Raw genomic sequence first — 24,934 nt, forward strand, 5'->3', positions numbered from 1 at the left:
ACCACAATTGGAGCATATCAAACTCCCATAAAGCACATTAGTTCAGTCTATAAGGACACTCAATTCCCTTTCTCTGTGTCTAAGCCGCTGAAATAAGACAGGTTAAAAAATGAAAAAAATAAACGCAACTTGAATTTTATTCTTCTTAAATGACAAATTATCTTAAAAATAATAAAAATACATTTTAAAACTATTTATTTGAGATTGAGTGATTGTAATGACTAAATTCTTGTAAAGAATTACTTATTTACCATAATAACTTAATTTTCATGAAATCATCACTTGGTCACATAATATGTTCTTTGTAATTACAGGTAGTCCCCGGGTGACGACGTACTCCACTCATCCACCATTTTGTCTTCAGTCGTTTTTTTTTTTTTTGTTTTTTTTTTCGGGTAAACAGTACCTTATTGTACCTCACAGTATATTATTGTTTACTTTACTTTATTAATATGATGTGTTCTGTCCTCACTAAACGTTAAAAGTGTTCAGCTTGACAGACAGCAAACAAGGCAATTGTGTTTTTGGGAGTTTTTCACTTCCTTCACTTTCGACAATTTGTAAAGCTGTAACACGCATATGTACTCTTGTGTTCAAAATGACACACATTTTAACAAAAAAACAAAAAAAACAGATGACACAAAACAATTCGTGTTCAAACATCCATCTAATCTGATCAATGTAAATTTAGTAGATTAAATTAGCCCAATTCGCCAAACAAAAGTCCGTTAGCTTAAATGGCTATGAATGCTAACGTTCAGTATTTACAATTCCATTCCATAAACTGTAGCTCTAAACTTAATTACAAATGCATACACAAACATTTATTAGCTGAAACAACTTACAGCCTTATGTAGGCCAAACCAGAGCGCAACTGTCCTTTATCCATGTCAGACGAGTCTGCTGCTCAGTCATACAAGGCGGCAGTCCAGCCAGACCCAACGCTGCCACCAGAGGGCAGTGTATCCTCCACAATCAAACAAATCACAATACTTTGGGACATTTTGCATAGTTATTTAGAGTTAGGGGTACCTAAAGGGTTAATTCCGATTTACGGGGAAGTTCGTTTTACGTTGCCAGCATAGGAATGGAACTCATTCGTCACCCGGTTGTTATATTGTGGCTTTTTTCTCCCTATTGCCTAGCAGTGAGTTAAGTTATGATTTCCAAGTGATATAGATTTCTATTAATAATGCATCCCCTTTGGTACTTAATTGTGGTTGGCCCAAACTAGCTGGCTATGCGGCTGTCGATAAGGGGTGAAGAGAGCGAGTGAGGATTTTAAAGCAGAGAGTGGGCACTAAGAGGCAGATATGCGGCGTCAGCAGACATTCCGGCACACCACTCAACGATGCAGAAAACGCAGCTGTGACAGCAAACACGGAAACCGCTGTCCTGCCGTAGAAATTAACTCCTGATACATTTGAATAACATCAGCTTTTCACTCGTCTTCTGTCGTCTGAGATTGGATTCACGTTGTACGTGTTGAGATATTCTGCTAGAGCTCTCGCGGCTTAAAAGCAGCACACGCTGCTTTTAAGTGTCGTTGATGTGAGGGCGTTAAATCTGAGGCAACGTGTTGACTGCAGTTGAACACTCAGGTATTCTCGGCTAACGTGCAGCAGAAACTTGAAATAGGAGAGATCACTCACACAACATTTCAACTGAAATTGGAGTGTTGGCAGTGAAGAATAATGGTTCAGTGAAATTGACAGAGACAGACGTCCAATCCATTTGAATTGGGAGGGGCCAACAGTGAATTCTCATTTATCTGTCAAAATCAAGTGGACGTTGTGATTGCACACGAGGTAGGCCTGGCCAGGAAGGAGCTCGGGACGCCAAGGTTTTCAACCAAACTGCTTCTTTATTCAGAAAAAAAACAGCCGGTTTTCCCCAAAAGAAAAAGGCCAAAATGCAGCACCAGAAGTAACAAAACAAACAATAAACTAAATATCTCAAAAATAGCAACTTAGGTCTGTTCTCATCAAAATATTTTCTTCTAAGTCTTTCTGTCAATCTCCTTCCGCCTCTTTCTTCACTTCATCTGGTCGTCTCTTATATAGTTCTCCAGGCCAGCTGCAAATAAGTGGCTTAAGCAGCCACACCTGGAGGAGTTGTGCGGCATGCTGGGAGGCGTAGTCTTTCGGCTGGCGGCCATTTTGACTGGATTCTTCATCTCTGGCCAAAGAATGTAATGGCCCTCCACAACAACATCTAGTGCCGTGAATGATTTATTATTAAACTACACTATGCTATAATGTACTGTACTATGGATTACATACCGTATTTTCCGGACTATTAGTCACAGTTTTTTTCATAGTTTGGCTGGAGGGTGCGACTTGTACTCTGGAGCGATTTATGTGTGAAATTATTAACACATTATTACACCATTTTACATTTTATTTTGGTGTTTTGGAGTGACACTGATGGTTTGGTGAACTTGTTAGCATGTTTTTTATGCTATAGTTATCTGAATAATTTTTAATAACTATGTTACGTTAACATACCGGCCACGTTTGCATTTCGTTGTTTATGCATCATGTAACATTATCATACTGTACACCTATTCAGCATGTTGTTTTCTATCGTATTTTTATTTTAAATTGCCTTTCAAGATGACATATCTGTTCTATGTGTTGTATTTTATCAAGTAAATTTCCCTCCAAAATGCAACTTATACTCCAGTGCGACTGATATATGTTTTTTCCTCTTCACTTGGCATTTTATGGCTGGTGCGACATATACTCAGGTGCGACTTATAGTACAAAAATACGGTACTGTAATAATATATACTTTACTATACCATACATAAATTTGAACTATAAGAAATAGGGGTGTCCCGATCGCATATTGTCACACTCAAGTCCAAGTCACCTTATTTTGAGACAAAAGACAATGCTATCTTGTAACTGTCAATGATACTGATGATGATGACAATAAAAAAAAAACAAACAAACAAACATCTTACAGCACTGTAATGCTGGGCTGCTATAGGTGTGCAAACATCCCAGTAATGGCGGCCAACCACTAGATGGCGACGTACACAAATCTCTACTCAGATAAGTCAATAGAGTAGACAGGCATATTGATGTGTCAAGAGGCCCAGGCCAGACAGTCATTAAAAAATTATTTTTTTCTCTTATTTCTTTCTACAGTACTTCTTCTTCCGCTTTTCCCCAGGAGTGTTGTGGAGTAGTGCTGCAACGATTAATCGATTAACTCGAGTATTCGATTAGAGAAAAAGATTCGAATTAAATTTTGCTCCTTCGAGTATTCGTTTAATTAAAGTGGCGTTGTAATGGTTTGCTTTGAAAGTGTTTGCATTTAGTTTTACTGATTTGGGTGGATACACTGCCCTCTAGACTGCCTCATTTCACATGGCTGAATCCAGCTGCTCCATGTTAAGACCAACATAAGCTAAGTTGTTGTTTGAGCTAATGTGTTTTTAATGCATTCGTAATTTAGTTTATAGGTATATTTAGCCGTTTTTTTTTTGTTTTGTTTTTTTGTGGTAATATGTGTGAACAATCTGTTAAGAGCATTGTGGGGAAGAAAAAAAAACGTTAGTGTTTTAATAGCATTTTAGCTAGTGGACATATGCTATGTAAGTTAGCCAATTGTTCTTTTGTTGTATATTGATCCTTATTTATTTATTTATTTTTTAATACCGTTTGAGGCTCAGCACAGGTATTTTAATTTTTCATGTTCCTTATCCGATTACTCGATTATTCGAACTAACTACTTCATCGATTAATCTAGTACGAAAATAATCGATAGCTGCAGCCCTATTGCGGAGTATAACGCGTACATATTTTTGTTTGTTTTGACAATGCCATGGTATTTTCTGAATTATTTTAGCCCTTTTTTTTTTTTTTTTTTAATATGTATTTTTTTAAATTAAAAGCCCGATCGTTTTCACCCGATTCCGATCCTCTGAAAAATGGCCAGATCTGCCCGATTTCCGATCACGTTTCCGACCATATCATTTAGTTATTTGATTTACTGTCATTCTTTATTTTACATTTTAATGTTTACTGTTTGTTAAATGTTTTTTTTTGTTGTTGTTATTTGATACGCCTTCTGGGATTTTTTTGATGTTTAGGAACTTTTATTTTATTGATTAACACATTTTTTTTTTTTTTTTTTTTTAAGAAATAAATAATTTAAATGATCACTTTCGGTCCTCATAGCCAAAATTGATTAAATGTCTGTTGCAGGCAACAGCAGCAGATTAAACAAAGTTTATAAATATTAATAAATAGGTAACAAAATTCAAATTTATTATTCTTATGTGTTTTCATTAATGTTTTTTCATTAAAAAATGATTAAACCCATTTTCTTCATTATTATTTTATTTTCAGTTTGATTTTTTTTTTTAATAGACAAAAATAATTTACATATATTATTTTTAATAACCAATAAAAATTGTTTGGTTGGATTAGTTAACCATATTTTACAAAAGCGGATGTTGAACAAGTGACTTCTTTCGTACACAGCTCACTCCTATTGCATTATTGACCACCACGATTGAATTGGCGGTGGGGAGCTGATGAAGATACACGAGTCTCGCTGAGAGCGAGGAAGTCAAGGAGCTTATGGCAAATGGAAGTCTTTAAACACCTCATAAGTCAGCTCGTTTGGACGCCTGCAGTTGATTAGGTTCTACGGTAAATAAAGCTGAGTAGTGTACGGATAGTAACGAAAGAACTAGCCAGCGCCAATTAAAATGGATTGTTCTGATATATTATTGCCAATAATTTATAAGTAAAGCTTCATCCGAGCATTGCAGGCGTACCTAATGAAATGTCCTGGAAGTATACGCCACACAAAATCTAAAAATAGCAGCAACGCTCAAGCTTTGAACCTCCACACAGACGCCTCCCTTTGGCGTTAAGTGTAACAGATGCATCATAAAGTTCTCATATGGCAACTGAAAATTTCACTCAAGAGATGCAATTCATTTAGTTGGCCGCCCACAAAACTCATTCTGCCCAACTGTGACTTTACATTAACGTCTCTCTGGTGAAGCTTTTCCAGGTTGCGCCCGAAAACCTTGATCGCCTCCACTTGTCAATAATTCAGCCTCTGCAGCAACTCCCTGTGTACCTCCTCATGTATCCGCATTATGAATCTGATGTGCTCGTGGGATCAAACTGCTGAGGTGGGAATTATGCAGCTGAAAACATTCAGAGATGGTACATAACAGAAAAATTGAATTTCCACAGCTTTCGTATAAATAAATGCCTGCCGACTTTAGAAATGCTCACGGAAACCTTTTTTTTCCCCACACCTCCTCGCTCTCCATTTCTGAATGTTGTGTGTGTAACTCATGGCGGACAACAAGGCGCTCTAAAGCCCGCTGCTGACCGAGCTAAATTAATTTTTTTGTTGTTGTTTTTTTTTCCTTTCTTTTTTTTCTTTTTCGATAACTAGATAGTAACCTTTGCTATTTTTTGGAAATCATTTAATGTTGTGAATCAACCGTTAAAGTTGTTAACATTGCGCCCCTTATTGCATTGGTTCTTTTCTGTCTATTTTCGACATGTGAAAGTTTTACAACTGTTTCATCATTTAAAGATATATTCAAGTCAAGATTTTGCTGATTTAGGAGTATTTTAGATATAAAGTTACTTAGGTTCGCTAGGAAGGTTCTCTACAACAGAGCCTTCCTGAGACGTCTACTGCTTTAAGATGGCAGCTGTTTATTAACGCCAGCATGTGTATCATTTCGCATCTACTTCTCTATACATTTGGTAGCGCTGCCGAATCTCTCATTTCGCATTTAGTTCTATATACATGTGATATCTAGCGTAGCATCATGTGGGCGTAGTTTGTAGGTTGTCGACGACAGTCAGGTATTACTGGAGTCCCCTAGCCTAGCATCGCATTTGCAACGGCGTCACAACTCCCTAGACTACTTCCCACTTACATTTTTTTGGGCAACTAGTTTTGATAACTGGGGATGAAACAGGGATTTTTATTTATTCACCTTGAGCCAAAGCTCTTTCCTTAACCGAACAATCACCATAAGATATTATCAACTTAACTCGACCATGTAGTGCGGCAATTGAGTCGTTAACATGCCTGCTGTTGCAGTTAATGGCTTGTAAGATGCATGCAAACGCTTAACACAAGCAGTTTTTAAAGGTCCTAAGTAAACATGTGCCAATTACCGGTTTCAAGGTATACCCAGGGGTGAAAGTGGGCCAGAACGGTCAGGAACGCAGTTCCGGTATAAGAATCAGGGCCAGAACGCAGTTCCGGTATAAGATTCCGAGCCGGAATGCTGTTCCGATATAAAATTCAGGGCCGAAATGCTGCTCGGTACACGGTACTTTGATTCTGAAAATATGAAGGCAACTGTCAAAACGCTATGTAAAAAAAAAAAAAAAAATGCTAAACTGTCAAAGAAGAAAACGATCTACTAACATCAGATTTACATACACAAGTGTTAACAACAAGCATAATAAAGTGCTTGTGTAGCGTAATCCGTTTCCATCAGTATTTATTATTTATTTTATTCCACAGACGGCATGGAGGTTTCCCCAGCTGCTGCAGTTATCTGAGTCTGACGATGATGAGTCACGTCAATGTGCGAATGAATGCAGCAAAGCAAAACGCCTGGACTCATTTATCCGTTCAATTGGCTGACATACTGACATGTGATCAGCAGAGATAGTTAGCTCTGATTGGTTCAAATGTGCATGTTTTCTGGAACAGCAAGGAAAAAAAAAAAAAAAAAGTTGTTGAATTGATGCGACAAAAAAAGGGCTATGCAACATAAAATGGATCAAATCTTTAAGAGCAACGAAAGAGTTGAGGAGGCTTGTTTATCATATTTAGTTTTATTTGCTCTGATGGGGAGTTTCAGAACATCTTAGCTGTCAATGTGCACTTAGACTTATATTTGTAAATTTATGTTAGGCTACTGATTCATTTCCTTATGATTTAAAAAAAAAAAAGTCAATGTTTGCGCGATCTTCAAAATATATTCTATTTTACTCTGCATAATATAAGTCATTTGTACTTATTTTTCTGAATGTATGTTACTTATATCTTTATTATTAAAAAAAAAACAAAAAGTAAATGTTTACATTAACTTCAATTTTAATATACATCCTATGTTATTATTCATTCATTCATTTTCCATGCCGCTTTTCCTCACGAGGGTCGCGGAGGGGCTGGAGCCTATCCCAGCCAACTACGGGCAGTAGGCAGGGGACACCCTGAACTGGTTGCCAGCCAATCGCAGGGCACAAGGAGACATACAACCATTCACGCACACACTCATACCTACAGTGCTGCTCGAAAGTTTGTGAACCCCACAGCGATGGTCAGATTTTTTGTAAAAAAAACTAAAATAACCTTATTAAATGTTAAGTTATACCCAAATCCACAATACTGACATTCCAAATAATGGACTGAAACAAAAGAAATAGTTATATTGTCATTCTTTATTTAACAAAAGTGGTTGATTTAAGAAAAACTCAGATATCATGTGTGCAAAAGTATGTGAACCCCTTCAGTTAATAGGATATTGCGCCTCCTTTTGCAGAGATTACCTCAACCAAACGGTTTCTGTAGTGACTAATCAGCCTCTCACATCTACTTTGGGGGATTTTTGCCCATTCTTCCTTGCAGAACGCAGTCAGTTGAGAGAGGTTTGATGGGCGTCTGGCATGAACTGCTCGCTTCAGGTCCCGCCACAGCATTTCAATGGGATTTAGGTCAGGACTTTGACTGGGCCAGTCCAGAACACGAATCTTCTTCTTTTTCAGCCATTCCTTGGTTGTATTGCTGGAATGCTTTGGATCATTATCATGTTGCATGATCCACCTTCTGCCAAGCTTTAACTTCAAAACAGATGGCGTCAGGTTATGTTCTAGGATTTGACAATATTCCTCAGAATTCATGATTCCCTGGACTATGTGGAGTTGTCCAGGTCCTGAGGATGAAAAGCAAGCCCAGATCTTGACATTCCCACCTCCATGCTTCACTGTTGGGAGAAGGTTCTTTTGGTGGTATGCAGTGTTGACTTTTCGCCAGACATGGCGGTTTTGGTTGTGACCAAACAGTTCAATTTTGCACCTACATCAGTTGATGAAAACTCTTTTTAATTTAGTCTCGACAACACAACTGTTAAAAAAACACAAAATAACTACTGAATTGATTGATTAGGAAATCAGGTTGAAATAATAGAAAATTCCAAAATGTTGAGGGGGTTCACAAACTTTTGAGCAGCACTGTATGTTATTAAGTAGTTAAAATTGAGATTTGGCATGTAGTATGTGAGGAAATAAGGGAAAATAAAAATAAAATTTAGGAGATGGAAGTTGGGCTTATTGCTGTTTTTGTTAACTTTTATTTGCAAATCATTGAAAAAATACAATTTTGAATGAAAATCAGTTTTTGAATGTGTTATAGAAATAACTGTGCTAAAACAGTTTTCTTTGCATTTCAGTAGTTTAAGAGGTTTGACCCCCCCCACAAAAAAAAAAAGAAAAAAAAAAAGAAAAAATTCTGTCTCCGCGGCGACCTTCACGTCGGGGAGTTCCGGCAAGAAATTCTAGCCACTTTCACCCCTGGGTATACCGTGGTATGAAAATGTCAAGTTTTCAAAACCGGAAAAATTTTAAATCATACTATGGTATTAGCTATTATGTCACAAAAATGCATGGCGAAATTCCGCACTTGCAGCTGCAAGGCTCAACTCTGCCCCACCGGTTGTTGCTCTGTGTCAGTTAGTCAGCTGTGCGTCACAATGGCAATGGCATGACTCCTGAATTTTTTCCTTTTTCGAAGAAAAAGAAATCGCTGGTATGGGAATACTTCGGCTACAGAGAGTTTACAGACAGCTGTGGTTTAGAGGAGGAGAGCCAACCGACATGTAAAACATGTTGGCGGAGGGTGGCTGCCGAGGAGGCAACACCTCCAATATGATTTCGTATTTATACCAAATTAAAGGTTACTAACACTGTCGTGAAGGTTTCCCACCAGCTACGAGAGTTAACTCCAGCGTGTTTAGTGTGTCTAGCGGTGGTAAAACGTGTTTTTTTTCTCTCTAGAAACTGTCTATGTTGAGAAAGACAGTGTGTGCATTATGCAAACATGATACAAGTCATACACACGTGCTTTTTTTCTAACCCTAAACCCATAATTGAATTATTTTTGTTCTGATGGTAATGATGTTGAGCTATGGCTGTGGGTTTAGGCTCACCTATAGGACTGCATTTTTTAAAATTTCATTTAGAATATATTCCATTTTATTTATTTATTTATTTATTTTAACTTAAGATACTTATGTTCCAATTTGCTAATATGTTTTGGAAAAAAAATCCTGTTCAATGGAAAAACTTTTTTTTTTTTTTTTTTTTTAAACCAAGGTATCGCAAATCAACACATGTTAGAGCTGTAATTGCAATACCGTGAAACCATTATATTTGGGTTTAAGATTATTATACCTTCAGAATATCATACCGGCACATGCCTAGTCCTAAAACGTAACGATCACGTTACAAAATGAAAATGACTGCACCAATGTAATTTTACATGAGGAGGACTTTGAACCTAAAAACCTCTGTCTTTTACCATTTCAGTTCTTCCATTCAAAACAATGCATCAGGGAATGCCCACTTTTTTTTGCAATTCTGGTAGTGATGATCATGCCTAGCTTTCTAGGGCTGCTATCAAGTCAGTACATGTTGACAGAATGACAGTCACATGGAAACAACGCGGCAACAACGAAATAGAAAGCCTATGGATAGCATACTGGCAGACAGCAAAAATCTGCACGACATACTGGTTGTGACTTCAACTTCCGTTTGGAGATGTTTTTAGTGGGCAGGGCAAAGGCAGTTGAGAAAGGAAGACAAATTAGATTTCACAGTTAAGCCTTTACTGGTATTCTTATTGATGGATTTGTGTCAAAAATAAGGTCTGATATCATTTTAAAATCACTTGCTGTAATGTTTCATAGCACATTTAAACATGAAAACAAATAGAATGCGCAAAAGGACTTCACTCATTGGCTGCCACTGTCGACAACTTAGTTTTCATCAGCAAAATGGACATGCCCCAACTGCTTTTGTGATGTCAGTAGACACTGGAGACAATCCCTACATTGGAAAAGGTCTAACTTACGTTGCTGATCATGTCAAAAATTGTGCTATATTGTCACAAAAATGTATGCGTACATCTTTACTCACCCTCGCGTCAAAATATTTAATCAATACGCCTCTCGATCGTTCGATCGTTGCCAGCCCCCCAGTCAAATTAGATTAGGTGTCTATTGCAGTCAATACCAGCTTTCCCAGTTGAAATGGATTTCAAGGGTAGTGGATGAGTTAAGGGCTACAAGCAACATATTAATAATATTAATTGAGTTATAAGGATGCTGGGAAAAAATAAAGTACATTTTATATATTTACACTACTGAAACAAACTGCAGAACAAAGAGAAAATGTCTATCACAACCAAGATAACTCAGTAAATCACACTGGTATATATATGCAGTGCCCTCCATAATTATTGGATTTATAATAATTATGTGTTTTTTAGCTTCTATTAATTTTTATTTCAAATAATATGGGACCTTAATGGAAAAAAAGAGAAAAATCAAACCTTCAATACCAGTGCATTTATTCAGTGGGGAAAAAATCCCACATAAAGAAATTATTATTTGACATCAAATAATGTGTGTCACAATTATTAGCACCCCTGGTGTTAATACTTTGTACAACCCCCTTTTGCCAAAAAAACAGCACCTAATCTTCTCCTATAATGTTTCACAAGATGGGAAAAGACAGAAAGAGAGATCTTCAGCCATTCCTCTTTGCAGAATCTCTCTAAATCATCCAGAGACCTGGGTCCTCTCCTCTGTGCTCTCCTCTTCAGCTCACCCCACAGGTTTTCAATGGGGTTGAGGTCTGGGGACTGAGATGGCCATGGGAAGAGCTTGATTTTGTGTCTGGTGAACCATTTCTGTGTAGATTTGGCCAAATGTTTAGGGTCATTGTCTTGCTGAAAGACCCAGTGATGACCCATCTTCAGCTTTCGGGCAGAGGGCAACAGATTTTGATTTAAAATGTCCTGGTATTTCAAAGCATTCATGATGCTATGCACTCTAACAAGGTTCCCAGGGCCTTTGGAAGCGAAACAGCCCCACAGCCTCACTGACCCACCCCCATACTTCACAGTGGGTATGAGGTGCTTTTCAGCATGCGCATCTTTCGTGGCACGCCAGACCCACTTAGAGTGTTTGTTGCCAAAAAGGTCAATCTTGTTCTCATCTGACCAAAGCACACGGTCCCAGTTGAAGCCCCAATACCGCTTGGCGAACTCTAGACGTTTGCGTTTATGATTGTGAGTGAGGAAAGGTTTTCCCCGTGCATGCCTCCCAAACAGCTTGTTGGCGTGTAGACAGCACCTCATACCCACTGTGAAGTACTGTATGGGGGTGGGTCAGTGATGCTGTGGGGTTGTTTTGCTTCCAAAAGCCCTGGGAACCTTGTTAGGGTGCATGGCATCATGAATGCTTTGAAATACCAGGACATTTTAAATCAAAATCTGTTGCCCTCTGCCCGAAAGCTGAAGATGGGTCGTCACTGGGTCTTTCAGCAAGACAATGACCCTAAACATATGGCCAAATCTACACAGAAATGGTGCACCAGACACAAAATCAAGCTCCTCCCATGGCCATCTCAGTCCCCAGACCTCCACCCCATTGAAACCTGTGGGGTGAGCTGAAGAGGAGAGTACAGAGGAGAGGACCCAGGTCTCTGGATGATTTAGAGAGATTCTGTAAAGAGGAATGGCTGAAGATCCGTCTTTCTGTCTTTTCCCATCTTGTGAAACATTATAGGAGACGATTAGGTGCTGTTTTGTTGGCAAAAGGGGGTTGTACAAAGTAGGGCTGAAGCTATCGATTATTTTAGTAGTCGATTAATCGATGAACTAGTTAGTTCGAATAATCGAGTAATTGAATAAGGAACATGAAAAATTAAAATGCCAGACCTGAGCCACAAACGGTATTAAAAAATAAATAGGGATCCATGTACAACAAAAGAAAAATTGACTAACTTACATAGCAAAAGTCCGCTAGCTTAAATGCTATAAAATGCTAACTTTTTTTTTTTTTTTTACAATACTCCTAACAAATGGTTTAGACACATATTCCCACAAAAAACGGTTAAATATACCTCTAAACCAAATTACGAATGCATTAAAAAAACATGAGCTCAAACAAAAACTTACGTTGGTCTGAACAGGGAGCAGTTGGATTCAGCCATGTGAAATGAGGCAGACCAGAGTGTAGTGTGTCCACCCTAATCAATAAATCGAAATGCAAACAGAAATAAACCATCACAAAGCCACTTTAATTAAACGAATACTCGAAGCAACAAAATTTAATTTGATTATTTTTTTTCTAATCGAATACTCGAGGTAATCGATTAATCGTTGCAGCACTAGTACAAAGTATTAACACCAGGGGTGCTAATAATTGTGACACACATTATTTGATGTCAAATAATAATTTCTTTATGTGGGATTTTTTCCCTACTGAATAAATGCACTTGTATTGAAGGTTGGATTTTTCTCTTTTTTTCCATTAAGGTCCCATATTATTTAGAAAAAAAAAAATATTAGAAGCTAAAAAACACATAATTATTATAAATACAATAATTATGGCGGGCACAGTATATATTTTACATATGTTTATATATTTTTTAAAAAACTAAATATTTAAAGGTAATTTGTTTGCAAACTTATTTTGTGCTGCAAAACTGATTTGCAAAAAAGGAATTTGTGATTTCTTTCCCTGCTACCTTGAAAGTAAACCACTGTACTAAATAACCTTTTAATCAGAGGTTGCGCTAGACTTTTTCGTTGTCTGTCATTTTGACTGACAGGGTCATAAAAATCCGCTCATAATCTATTTTTACCCGTCACTTAAATTTTTAAAATGATGATAATGACGTTGTGGTGACCCTTTGTTTAGCATAATTCACCTTCCGTACTTGTGTGTCCATTTGGCCGAGCGCGTTAGCGGCTACGACACAGTCACGTGACAGTTTTCATTCATTTTAAATTAATATTCTGTCCGAACAAGCTTAACAGAGAGTCCACACCGTGCCATCACACATCAAGCAGATGAATATGTAACTTTTTCTCCGCAGTGACAAAAACAGCTGACTGTGGCCCCAGTAGGTAAGTAGCCTACCATATGTAGCATATGGAACAATGAAATTAACAGTTCACCTGCTGTGGCCTGAACGTAGTTTTCACACCTTCCTCCTGGTGCGCATGGACTTGAATTGCGTGCCCGCTTGTCCGGGCCCTGTTTTTTCACCTCTTTTATCAACACCATCTTCGTTTTGGGGCTTTTTGAAGAAACTTCGGACACTCAGTTGCCTTGACTTCGGACACTCAGTTGCCTTGACATTTTTCAGAGTAAGGCCAACGACGTCATGCATCAAGAGAGACAATAGCTAATTAATATGCTCACTCGCCACCCTGTGGTCTGGGGTGTGAATTGCAACCTGTCAAAATGACGGATGGACTTCAGTTTTTTCCGTCACCGTTTTAAAAAAATCGGTCAACGACCGAAAATATTCGGTTAACGCGACCCCTGCTTTTCATTCTTTTTCTTCTTTCTTTTAATTTCTCTCTCTCTCTCTCTCTCTCTCTCTCTCTCTCTCTCTCTCTCTCTCTCTCTCTCACTCTCTCTCTCTGTGTCAGTTCTCAAACAATTATTCCAATAAATTGAGTAACTCGATTTTAAAAATTGATTGAGGCATTTTCTCCGCCTCGAAGAATCATTTAATTTTGCCAGCTCTAAGCATGACGTTTTTCCTAGACTACATTTAACGTGCATAGAGGAAGAAGGGAGAGCCGGCAGATATATTTGATTTCAACTACAAATGAAAATAGAGGTAATGACAAAGAAGCCGACGAAAGCGAAGAGAAAGGCACGAAGAAAAAGCAGAAAATGTCAAACGTGTGGGAGCATTTCAGACTAGAGACCAAGGCGAACACTGTTTCATGTATTCACTGTAAGACAGTGCTTGCATAACACTACCCCCGCCCGGCCCCGGCTACCTGCGGCCCCGCCAATGCTTCTGCTCCCTCGGCTGGACCCAGCGACCGATGACCGCCCCCGAAACCCGGGCCGGGCGCCACCGCGCGACCCACTCGTCTAGCCCCAGCTCCACCAAAAGCACCACGTTTACTCCGAGAGTGAACAAGCGATACTCGTGACAAGGTAAAAAAAAAAAAAAATCGCGCTAATAAATAAGATTAACGTTACTGTACCTTGCTAACGTAACATTAGCCCCGCGGAGGGCTAGGTTTCTATCAATTATGACTACTCTCGATGCGTGACTAACGTGTTTTTCATACAGGCTTTATTTAATCTGTAAAAAGAGCACTATAGAGTGATGAGGGTGTAAAATAAAAAAAATTCAAAAAAAGCTAACTGTCAATTTTAGCTCAGAAGTCATAGATGGATAAAACACCAAGGGGCACTCATGCCTAATTTGCTCCAATACAGCAGGTATCATACATTTATTTTGAACACTGCAAAAACTCAAAATCCTATCACGACTTCAAATTTAGACTTTAACTTAAAACTTAACTAGAACTTAAAAATAGCTTCAAACAAATGAAAATTCCATTAAAACACATGGGAAGAACACCTAACTTTTAAGTGATGTGTGTTATCAAGCGTAATGACATTTTTAGGTAAGAAATAAGATTTTTAAAAAAATTTTTAAATAAGATCTTAATGTTTTTTTTTTTTTTTATGAAAGCAGTAAGTTTGTTGGGGGGTTTTCTAGTCACGTCTGAGACGCAATTGTTGGCTGTTTTTAACAATGTATATCTAAAATAAAGACAATGATTGTCTAAAAATGGTTCAATATTAAGTAAAAATGTCTTGTTTTCTCATGTATATTTATAATTGCGCTTTACCTAAAAAATTTTTTTATGCGATTACTCGATGGAATTTTCAGTAGAATACTCGATTATTAAAATATTCTATAGCTACAGCCGTATAAAATAAGACACATAATTCATCAAACCAAAATGAGTAAAAACAAAAATACACTTTGTTTATAGTCCCATGTTTTTAGTTTGTTTTTTTTAATTTAGAGTATTTGAATGAGTGCTCGATAAAGAGGTAAATCAAGATAATTTTAGTACTGACATTTTTCCTTACAGACCTGCAACACAATTGTTAAAGTTCAACCCAATCATTGCTAAATTTAAGAGGAAAACATGCACTTTTGTAGCTTGGTTCCCATCACAGACACATTGCAAAACATTGCCCACTTTAGCATCAGTTATGGATGAGAATGATCTGTTGAATGAGCTAAATGAGGAAAGAGCCTAATGGCAATGTTGGCGAGCGGAGTTGCGTTTTAAAGTCCTCTGAGGACTGTGTGAAATTGATGAAAACATGAGCTCACATTATGCAACGGGCATTTGCGAGTTCCAAATTTTTGGTCTTTGTGTGCCCGTTACGTTTAGAAAGAAGAGTCAACTCACTGGCTTGCATCAGCTGTCCCTGGCGCCCGAACACCTGGGAGAAAGTGGTGTCCTGGCTGCAGCAGGTGAGCGAATCCTCCATGGCGGCTGCGCTGGCTGGAATAGAGGGGGGCGCGTCACGTTGGCAAAATGAAAAAATGGACAGATAAGAACCGAGGGAGAAAGCTTACCTCCAACTAGGTTCGCTTCCTTCGCACCGCTGATGAGGGAGCAGTTGCAGCCCCGCTAGCTCGCAGCGATGTGAGCAAAATGTGCACGCTGTGCGGATGATGGGAATGGGGAGGCGGGTGTGCGGGTTAGGAAAGGCTGGGCTGGGTGAGTTGTGGCTGGAGGGAGGGGCCGAGGAAGGTGCTGTCAGTGGGAAAGTGCCTTTTAATAAGAGTAAGTCTTTTGAACAATGGCTACAAACCAGGCAAGTCAAGGGGTTTCTGATGATTACTATCCAATACAAATTAATGTTCAGTTTTATATTTTTGTTTTTCTAACCTCCCAGCGTGATATTATTTCTTTTCAATATGAATTTTAAATTTAAAACTAAGCTGTTATTCTGTTGTGATTTCTGGATTTACAGAAAGTTTATCAATGAAATGGTTGCATTAATTTCCTAAATTCATCAAGTCAAGAGCATAGGGCTGGATGGTATTTAACACTACAGAAAATGTTTTATAGTGAACATAAAATGGTAATTTAATTGTTGGGTAAACATGCGTTCAAATACGGTTTGTATTTTTATTTTGTGATAACTCCATGTTTTAAAGTGACAGACAATAATTTTATCATGTGCATCCTGGTGGAATTTTGCTAAATAAACTGAAAATGCACATAATTCAACTTTTCTGATGTGCAATACAATGATCCCTCACTGCTTTACGCTTCAAACTTCGCGCCCTTAGTCCATCGTGGATGTTTTTTTCCAATTACAAAAAAAACAAAACAAAACAAAAACAAAGATGAGCTGTCCCGAGCAAATCAAGTAATCTCGCTGTCCCTCCTGCTGCTCTCTGTTGGTCAGGCAGTGCACTGGAGTTGCTTTTTTAAGTTAACGATGACTGACAGACGTTGAGGTTTGATCTTGCCACAGATGCCTGGAAGCCGAAACTTCAAAGTGCCGCATGCGTCAATCATCGTTTAACTTGTTAAACAGTTGCTGTGGCAACTCATTTTGTGTAAGTGAGCAGCTTGATCAGATTTGAGTGGACTCACTCAATGAAGCATTTCATAAAGAAGCATTTTTCTACTTTATTCTTGTTTAAAAATAATTCGGTGGGAAAGTAACATGTTTAAAATTTGTCATAATTATTACATTTGAAGTGCCTAAAAACATTTGCTAAATTATATATAGACCAGTGGTTCTTAACCTGGGTTCCGTCAAACCCCAGGGGTTCAGTGAGTCAGTCTAAGGGGTTCGGTGAAGTTTAAGACACACAGGGCCCTAATTTTGGACGATGACTAAATCTAGGCAAATTGGCGTTTTAGACTACGTAGGTTTTGGACTGGTTAGTTCCCAATTTACAGGCTTTACTCGAATTCTTTCAACTGCTAGTCGTCCTCTATCGGATGGGAGGAGAAACTGGTTTGCTCAGTGGAAGGTTGACTCTCACTTGGTATGAGGAAGTACAACAGAAATATGCAAATAGTGCACTGTGTTTACATAAAAAACAACATTTGTGTCATATTTTACACCATGAAAATAGTATGTGAGGCAAGAGTGTGATAGAAATGGAATGTCGTCATGAAAACAAAAATAAAAACGGTGTGAAAGGAATTGAGTTTAATTTCATTTTCCAATGTGGAAAGCAAATCAAAAGGCAAAATTATGTGTTGTTGTTAATTCCCACTGTTTATTGGATTTGTGAGAACATTCATGTTTATTTTATATTATATATATATATATATATATATATATATATATATATATATATATATATATATATATATATATATATATATATATATATATATATATAAAACGACTTTGTGTACAAATTTGGCAATCATTTTGTGCAGACTTTTTCATTAAATTTGATATCATTTGAGATGTAAACATGACAGGCACTGCACGGTCAAGGTTAATGATGTTGACCACTATAACATATATATTCCTCCAAATTTGAACAAATTTAACATTTAAACAAATGTCAAATATGCACATTGGGCCAGTCTTGGTTTAGTGGTCTGATGATGCAGCAGGCATAAAAAAAAAAAAAAAAAACATACATTTTGGCCTGTTTGAAAACATTTTGTCTAAATGAGAAGAAATTTGAATAAAAATCGACTTAAGTTTTAGCTTAGTGGCTTAGACGTATTGATTTTGAATTTGGAAAAAAAAAAAAAAAAGATTATTTCAAAGGGTTTGGTTATTGCACATGTGAAATTCATGGGGTTCGGCACCTTGAGCAAGGTTAAGAACCACTGATATAGACATTAAAAAATTGTAATGATTCTTTTGGGGAAAAAAGTGAAAAAACATGTTTTATATGTATCTCTTTCCAATGCTAAATTTGAATAAATACATTGAACACACAGAGTTTTTGCGCAACTTCGTAGTTTTTCACTAATTGCGACGGATTTTGGTCCCCAGTAACCGCAAAAAACAAGGGATCACTGTAGTGAAAGCCAGAATTTCTAGAGAGCAGTCTCCTGACGTGGGAGCAAACATTTTGTCAATGCCAGTACTATTTTCATCAAATGCAAGTATCCCAGATCACTCTCGCATTCTTGTCAGTAATACCAATTATGTCATGCACCTGTGTTCAAGTTTATCAGTATTGTGTGTATGGGAATACCTCAGTGCTTCTAAATTATTTTCTGTTACGCCCCCACCGAAGACATAAATGTTTCGAGGCCCCCCTCAACTTTGTTCTACGTAAATAGTATTTGTCGATAAAATTGTTAGACGTACACCTCTGCATAACATTGTGTCCTTTTTTATATCAAAGGGGGAAAAAAATGGATCAACTTTCAATGAATTTTACTAACATTGTTTTGTTTGTAACATAAAAAACTTAAAGCACATCAATTTGCCTGAATTTAAAAAAAAGTCACATCCAAACGTAAAAATACACTCAAGGTACAATTTTTGACCATTTAATACTGAAAAATAAAATTTACCGTAATAAAATCAATAAATAATAATACATTCAGATTGATTAGCAACATTAACTTATGAGGAAAATATGCCAAACAATTTGACCGAAGAAACAAAAAACAATAGAACAAAAACGACAGTGTCATTGGACAAAGGGACAGTATTTATTTTTGCTGCAGGCAGTATCAGCTCCTTTGCTTTGGTGTGGGGTTATTTTGAACTAAGCAACTTGGTATGCCACCATATGTGATGCTAACAGTGCTTGCTGGTTTACTGATGTAACAATGACAAAGCGGTACAATTGTTGACAATATTCGGCACGTTTTTGCTGATTAAAAAAAATCAAAATGATTATCAATGTGATTGGGGTCTAATGTATTTAAGTGACATCTTAATTGATTTGGCTTCCTGCTGTCCGCTGCAAACATTTTAAGACACAGTAAACAGACTGGTCTTTCATCGTCTCCCACTGTATTAAAAGTCAAAGCCAAACGCGACATACAGTGGGGCAAATAAGTATTTAGTCAACCACCAATTGTGCAAGTTCTCCTACCTGAAAAGATTAGAGAAGCCTGTAATTGTCAACATGGGTAAACCTCAACCATTAGAGACAGAATGTGGGGGAAAAAAACTGAAAATCACACTGTTTGATTTTTAAAGAATTTATTTCCAAATTAGAGTAGAAAATAAGTATTTGGTCACCTACAAACAAGCAAGATTTCTGCCTGTCAAAGAGGTCTAACTTCTTCTAACAAGGTCTAACGAGGCTCAACACGTTACTTGTATTAATGGCACCTGTTTTAACTCATTATCAGTATAAACGACACCTGTCCACAATCTCAGTCAGCCACACTCCAAACTCCACTATGGCCAAGACCTATGAGCCGTTGAAGGACACAAGAGACAAAATTGTAGACCTGCACCAGGCTGGGAAGACTGAATCTGCGATAGGTAAAAGTCTTGGTGTAAAGAAATCAACTGTGGGAGCAATTATTAGAAAATGGAAGACATACAAGACCACTGATAATCTCCCTCGATCTGGGGCTCCATGCAAGATCTCACCTCGTGGCCTCAAAATGATAACAAGAACGGTGAGAAAAAATCCCAGAACCACAAGGGAGGACCGAGTGAATGACCTACAGAGAGCTGGGACCACAGTAACAAAGGCTACTATCAGCAGCACAATGCGCAGCCAGGGACTCAAATCCTGCACTGCCAGACGTGTCCCCCTGTGAAAGCCAGTACACGTCCAGGCCCGTCTGCGGTTCGCTAGAGACCATTTGGATGATCCAGAAGAGGACTGGGAGAATGTGTTATGGTCAGATGAAACCAAAATACAACTTTTGGTAGAAACACAGGTTCTCGTGTTTGGAGGAGAAAGAATACTGAATTGCATCCGAATTACACCATACCCACTGTGAAGCATGGGGGTGGAAACATCATGGTTTGGGGTTGTTTTTCTGCAAAGGAACCAGGACGACTGAGCTGTGTAAAGGAAAGAATGAATGGGGCCATGTATCGAGAGATTTTGAGTTAAAATCTCCTTCCATCAGCAAGGGCCTTGAAGATGAGACGTGGCTGGGTCTTTCAGCATGACAATGATCCCAAACACAGAGTGGCTTCGTAAGAAGCATTTCAAGGTTCTGGAGTGGCCTAGCCAGTCTCCAGATCTCAACCCCATAGAAAATCTGTGGAGGGAGTTGAAAGTCCGTGTTGCCCAACGACAGCCCCAAAACATCACTGCTTTAGAGGAGATCTGCATGGAGGAATGGGCCAAAATACCAGCAACAGTGTGTAAAAAGCTTGTGAAGAGTTACAGAAAACGTTTGGCCTCTATTATTGCCAACAAAGGGTACAAAACAAAGTATTGAGATGAACTTTTGGTATTGACCAAATACTTATTTTCCACCATGATTTGCAAATAAATTCTTTAAAAATCAAACAATGTGATTTTCTGTTTTTTCCCCCACATTCTGTCTCTCATGTTTGAGGTTTATCCATGTTGACAATAACAGGCCTCTCTAATATTTTCAAGTGGGAGAACTTGCTCAATTAGTGGTTGACTAAATACTTATTTGCCCCACTGTATATTTCCATTAAATAATTTAAAAAATATATAAATCAATAATAATTGAGTTATTAATATTAAATTGGGTACACTGCAGCTTCTTAAAATATAATCATATATAAATAAAATATAATCGTTAGACCTCGTTAGTTAGACTTCTTTGACAGCCAGAAATCTTGCTTGTTTGTAGGTGACCAAATACTTATTTTCCACTTTAATTTGGAAATAAATTCTTTAAAAATCAAACAATGTGATTTTCTGTTTTTTTTTTCCACATTCGGTCTCTCATGGTTGAGGTTTACCCATGTTGACAATGACAGGCCTCTCTAATCTTTTCAAGTAGAACTTGCACAATTGGTGGTTGACTAAATACTTATTTGCCCCACTGTACTTTGTCATGTTATTTTCACTTTTTAAATTTTATTTTCATTTAGCTTGATTTTTGTTTTCATGAGCGAATTTTGTTTTTAAATGTTATTCAACTCTCATACACCATCTGAAATCTAAAAATAGCAGCGACGCTCAAGCTTTGAAACCTCCATGCAGACGCCTCCCTTTGCGGATGTAACAAAGTCCTCATATCGTGAAAAAAATTCACTCCAGAGGCAATTCCTCTTGAGCACAGTTCAAATGAATTGGACGTCTATCTCCATCACTGAAACCAAATGAGTTACAGTTGGTCTGCAATTAATAGGGACGCTAATAAATAATGAACAGCTGTGAGGAGTGAGTAGCCTATGTTTTATTTCAAAATGCTATGCTTTTGTATGTAGGTAATTATGAATTACTTAGGCATTGTAGCCTACAGTCAGATAGAAACTGGATGGCTCTTGTGTAGTCTAAACAGTCACAAAGCACAGAAATCTGATTTTTGAGACACAGATTGAAACCACATACGTGAGGTAGTTTCATACCTGATATGGAAAAGATACTTATCAGTCTAAACAGTTCCGATGGGTTTTGACTGTCCGTTACACCACTCAGCGCTGGATGAGGCCTTCGTTGCTACAGCAACTTGTCAGATAGGTGAAGGTATGACCCAGTCTGAACAGGTCTAGATCCGAATGGACACTTGCTAAAACGTGTGTGAACAGTTGGCTCTAAAAATCGGATTTGAGGAGAAATCCGACTGGAATCGGATAAGCCTGCAGCCTTAGTATCAAGATTTGGGCTTGAATGCTGTCATGTAAGATAAATTGTTCAAATGTTTTAAAGTCTTTCATTAAAAAAATCAGCACTATTCCAATTGTGGATTTTTTTTTATATTTTCAAATTGTGTGTTTGTCATTTTTTTCCTAATAAGAGTATGTTTTAGAGTTAACTCATTAACTACCATTGACGGTGACAGACGTCCAATCTACTGTATTGGCCCGAATATAAAACGGCCATGACTATAAGACGACCCCCTCTTCTTCACGACTCAAGTTTGAAAAAAAACTTTTTGAACACCAAATTAATTTTTATACAGAAAACAATTACAGTACATCCGAAACAAATGATTATAACAATATATTTGAGAGAAAAAGCATGTTATTTTGCCTCATTCAAATCTTAATATCTGAACATTTAAATATGTAAACTAAAGTGCAATCACATTTGTAAATGAATGGCTTCTGGTTTTTGAAATGTAAATAAACCAATCTATTGTGATAAAACAACAAAATTGCATTAACCATCAAAGTGAAGTCTAACTGTAACTAGTCTTGAAACAAATCTGAATAAGGAAAAACATTGCAATAAAATAATGCAAACTGGTTAAACTTGAGAGTAGCTGAGATCTGTCATGACAGAACATCGCTTCATTGATATCTGTCGCCATCTCGCGTCGTGAATGGGTATAATGTCTCGACCGCGAATATAAGACGACCCCCTCTTTTTCAGTCTTATTTCAATGCAAGAAACATCATCTTATATTCGGGCCAATACGGTATTCGGATTGAGAGCGATGTAGCCTCTCACAGTACAAATAGATTGGACGCCTATTGCCATCAATTGCAGCCACTGATTTTAGATTTAAAATGAAAGTATTCAGAGCAATTCTTTTGATCTACTGTAGTCACCAACACACCTTCTCTTCCTCCCCCTCACATTCCACTAGATGCAAATCCCTTCCATCCATCTTCAGTCTCGGGCCGCCGCCCGGAACCTCGAGAGGTTAATCTCGCCCTGTGATGATGATGAGAAAGAAAAAAAAAAAAAAGAAGAGGGTGAAGAAGCAGGGAAATCGTCTGAAGAGAAACTGATGAATTACTTGAAGTATGTAGTGAAAATTGGGTAATGAGTCTAAACAAATCCCACGCCGTGCGCAGCCGAAGGAGATCAAAGAGCACACGCTGGCGTCAAATTACATCAATATGAAATAGGCGGTGGTTGGCATGGCGACCTCAGGCCAGCATTCATTTTTCCACTTGTGGTGAAGAAACCCCCCCCCCAAAAAAAGTTCAAAGATACGTAATTCTATTTGGTCATTGTTAAAATATTTTTTTTCAGAAGTGCTTCAGAACAGGTGCTTGATCAAGAATAGACCAAAAGATTACCTTCATCAAATCCTATTGTTATTATTCATCTTGCATTTAACCTTTCGTAGAGATTTAAAATTAACAACAGGTTAGAACTGCAATACTGGAAGTCTCACAAAAAGGCTTATGCTTGGACTTCTGTCACGACTGATAATTGAAAACCAAATTAGATATTTTGAAAATCACTTAATCTCTTAAAGCAACTGATTACCTTGTAATTGCCTGAATCCTCTAATTTTAGCCTCGAGACCACAGGTGCCAAACTCAAGGCCCGGTGGCCTGCGAAAATCCGTCACGCACATCTACTCCACGGTTCCCTGAAAAAAATTAAAATTGGATTAAAAATAAAACGAAAAAGAACGTCATAACAGCTTTTTTTCTCATTTTAATTTAAAAAACACTTAGAATTAAAATAATAATAAATAAAATATTGGAATATTTCAGAGCGATTGTAATTTAGAGACTCATAAAGGGTTTTGACCATTTTCAGGTCAACATTGTCTTCAAACAATTCATTGACTGTAATGGGTTTGTCACAGATGCCCTAGTTTGCAGATGGTCTTCCAAAGAAAATCCTCACTACAATGTGGCCTGCAACACTACATTTAAAACCAAGGGTGTAGGTTTGGGTTCAACATTGGTAGGGACGATATAACAGCATAACATGCATGTACACTTTTTGCTGGGGACGGGACATTAATAAGACCGAACAGATTGGGTTAACGGGGGTCAGGGCTATATTTCTCGCAAATATGAACCTAATTAATTGATAGGCTAACTGATCACCGCAAAATAAATCTGTATTGAGTTATACCAGTGCTTCTCAATTATTTTCTATTACGCCCCTAATAGGAAGACACTGTGCACTCATGCGCTGGTCCTCATGGGAAACGCAGTCTTCACAAAAATACCGCTTTTGTCCACCAGCGTCACTAAAATCAACCATAACTGAAAAGTTACCAAGTACTGCTTTAAGACCACATAAACAAAACAAAAATAAAAATTGGGCAGAAGGGGGTAAACCTCGGTTCACTACATTTCTCACAGTTTAATTAACGTTAACAGCAGAAAATATATGTAGGTAGATTTGTGTCTTTATTATTCAATCAAAAAAAAAAAGTTGCTTCAATCCAAATATATATTTCCAATCGAAGAAAAAGTCACTTAAATTAAAAAAAAAAAGTGTTTGAATGCATAAATAAATTTGAAACTCAAAAAAATATATTTGAAAACAATTTTTCTTTAATTGAATTTTTTTTTTTTTTAAGTCAAGTTTTTTTTTATTGAAAAAACATTATTGATTGAAGTCATCACACCCTCGTACCGGTGCCCTATATTCGGCTTGAACTCCAGCAGACTCCGATGGCTGGATGGAGCCCTGGTGGCCATGATGCTTGCTTCACACTTTTATGCCATTGGCGTACTCACCTGTCACTCAAACACACCGGAACTAGCGTTGAAGTTGAATCTTTGTGTCAAAATGATTCAATCGAAAAAAAGTGCCTTCATACCTTTTTCCACTTAAAAAAAAAGTGCGTTCAAAACTTTTTCCACTTTGAAAAAATAAAACAGTTTAAAACTTTTTGCTTTTCAAAAATAGTGACATTTCAATAAAAAAATATATATATTTCAAATAAAAAGATATATTTTCAAAAAATATATATTTTTGCAAATGATTTTTTTCTTTGATTAAAAATAGTTTTTTGATTAAAGCAA

General features: G+C 37.5%; 1 protein-coding gene across 3 annotated transcripts in view; it reads right to left on the reverse strand.

Annotated features, from left to right (window-relative positions):
• kaznb (kazrin, periplakin interacting protein b) overlaps positions 1 to 23,707 on the reverse strand; it is a 256,139-nt gene extending 232,432 nt beyond the window's left edge. The window contains exons 1-4 of one of the 3 annotated variants that reach the window (XM_057847064.1): positions 23,430 to 23,707; positions 22,768 to 22,865; positions 15,714 to 15,894; positions 15,544 to 15,639 (exon numbers count right to left, since the gene is read on the reverse strand). In XM_057847064.1, the coding sequence (XP_057703047.1) occupies positions 15,544 to 15,625 (82 nt within the window). In that variant the 5' untranslated portion in view covers positions 15,626 to 15,639; positions 15,714 to 15,894; positions 22,768 to 22,865; positions 23,430 to 23,707. Of the gene's footprint in view, positions 1 to 15,543; positions 15,640 to 15,713; positions 15,895 to 22,767; positions 22,866 to 23,429 lie in introns of those variants that run through there. The other 2 variants (XM_057847066.1, XM_057847065.1) reach the window with 2 other exon arrangements.
• Positions 23,708 to 24,934: the final 1,227 nt, after the last annotated feature.

Source organism: Corythoichthys intestinalis, chromosome 9, assembly GCF_030265065.1.
Source record: "Corythoichthys intestinalis isolate RoL2023-P3 chromosome 9, ASM3026506v1, whole genome shotgun sequence".
Classification (NCBI taxonomy): domain Eukaryota; kingdom Metazoa; phylum Chordata; class Actinopteri; order Syngnathiformes; family Syngnathidae; genus Corythoichthys; species Corythoichthys intestinalis.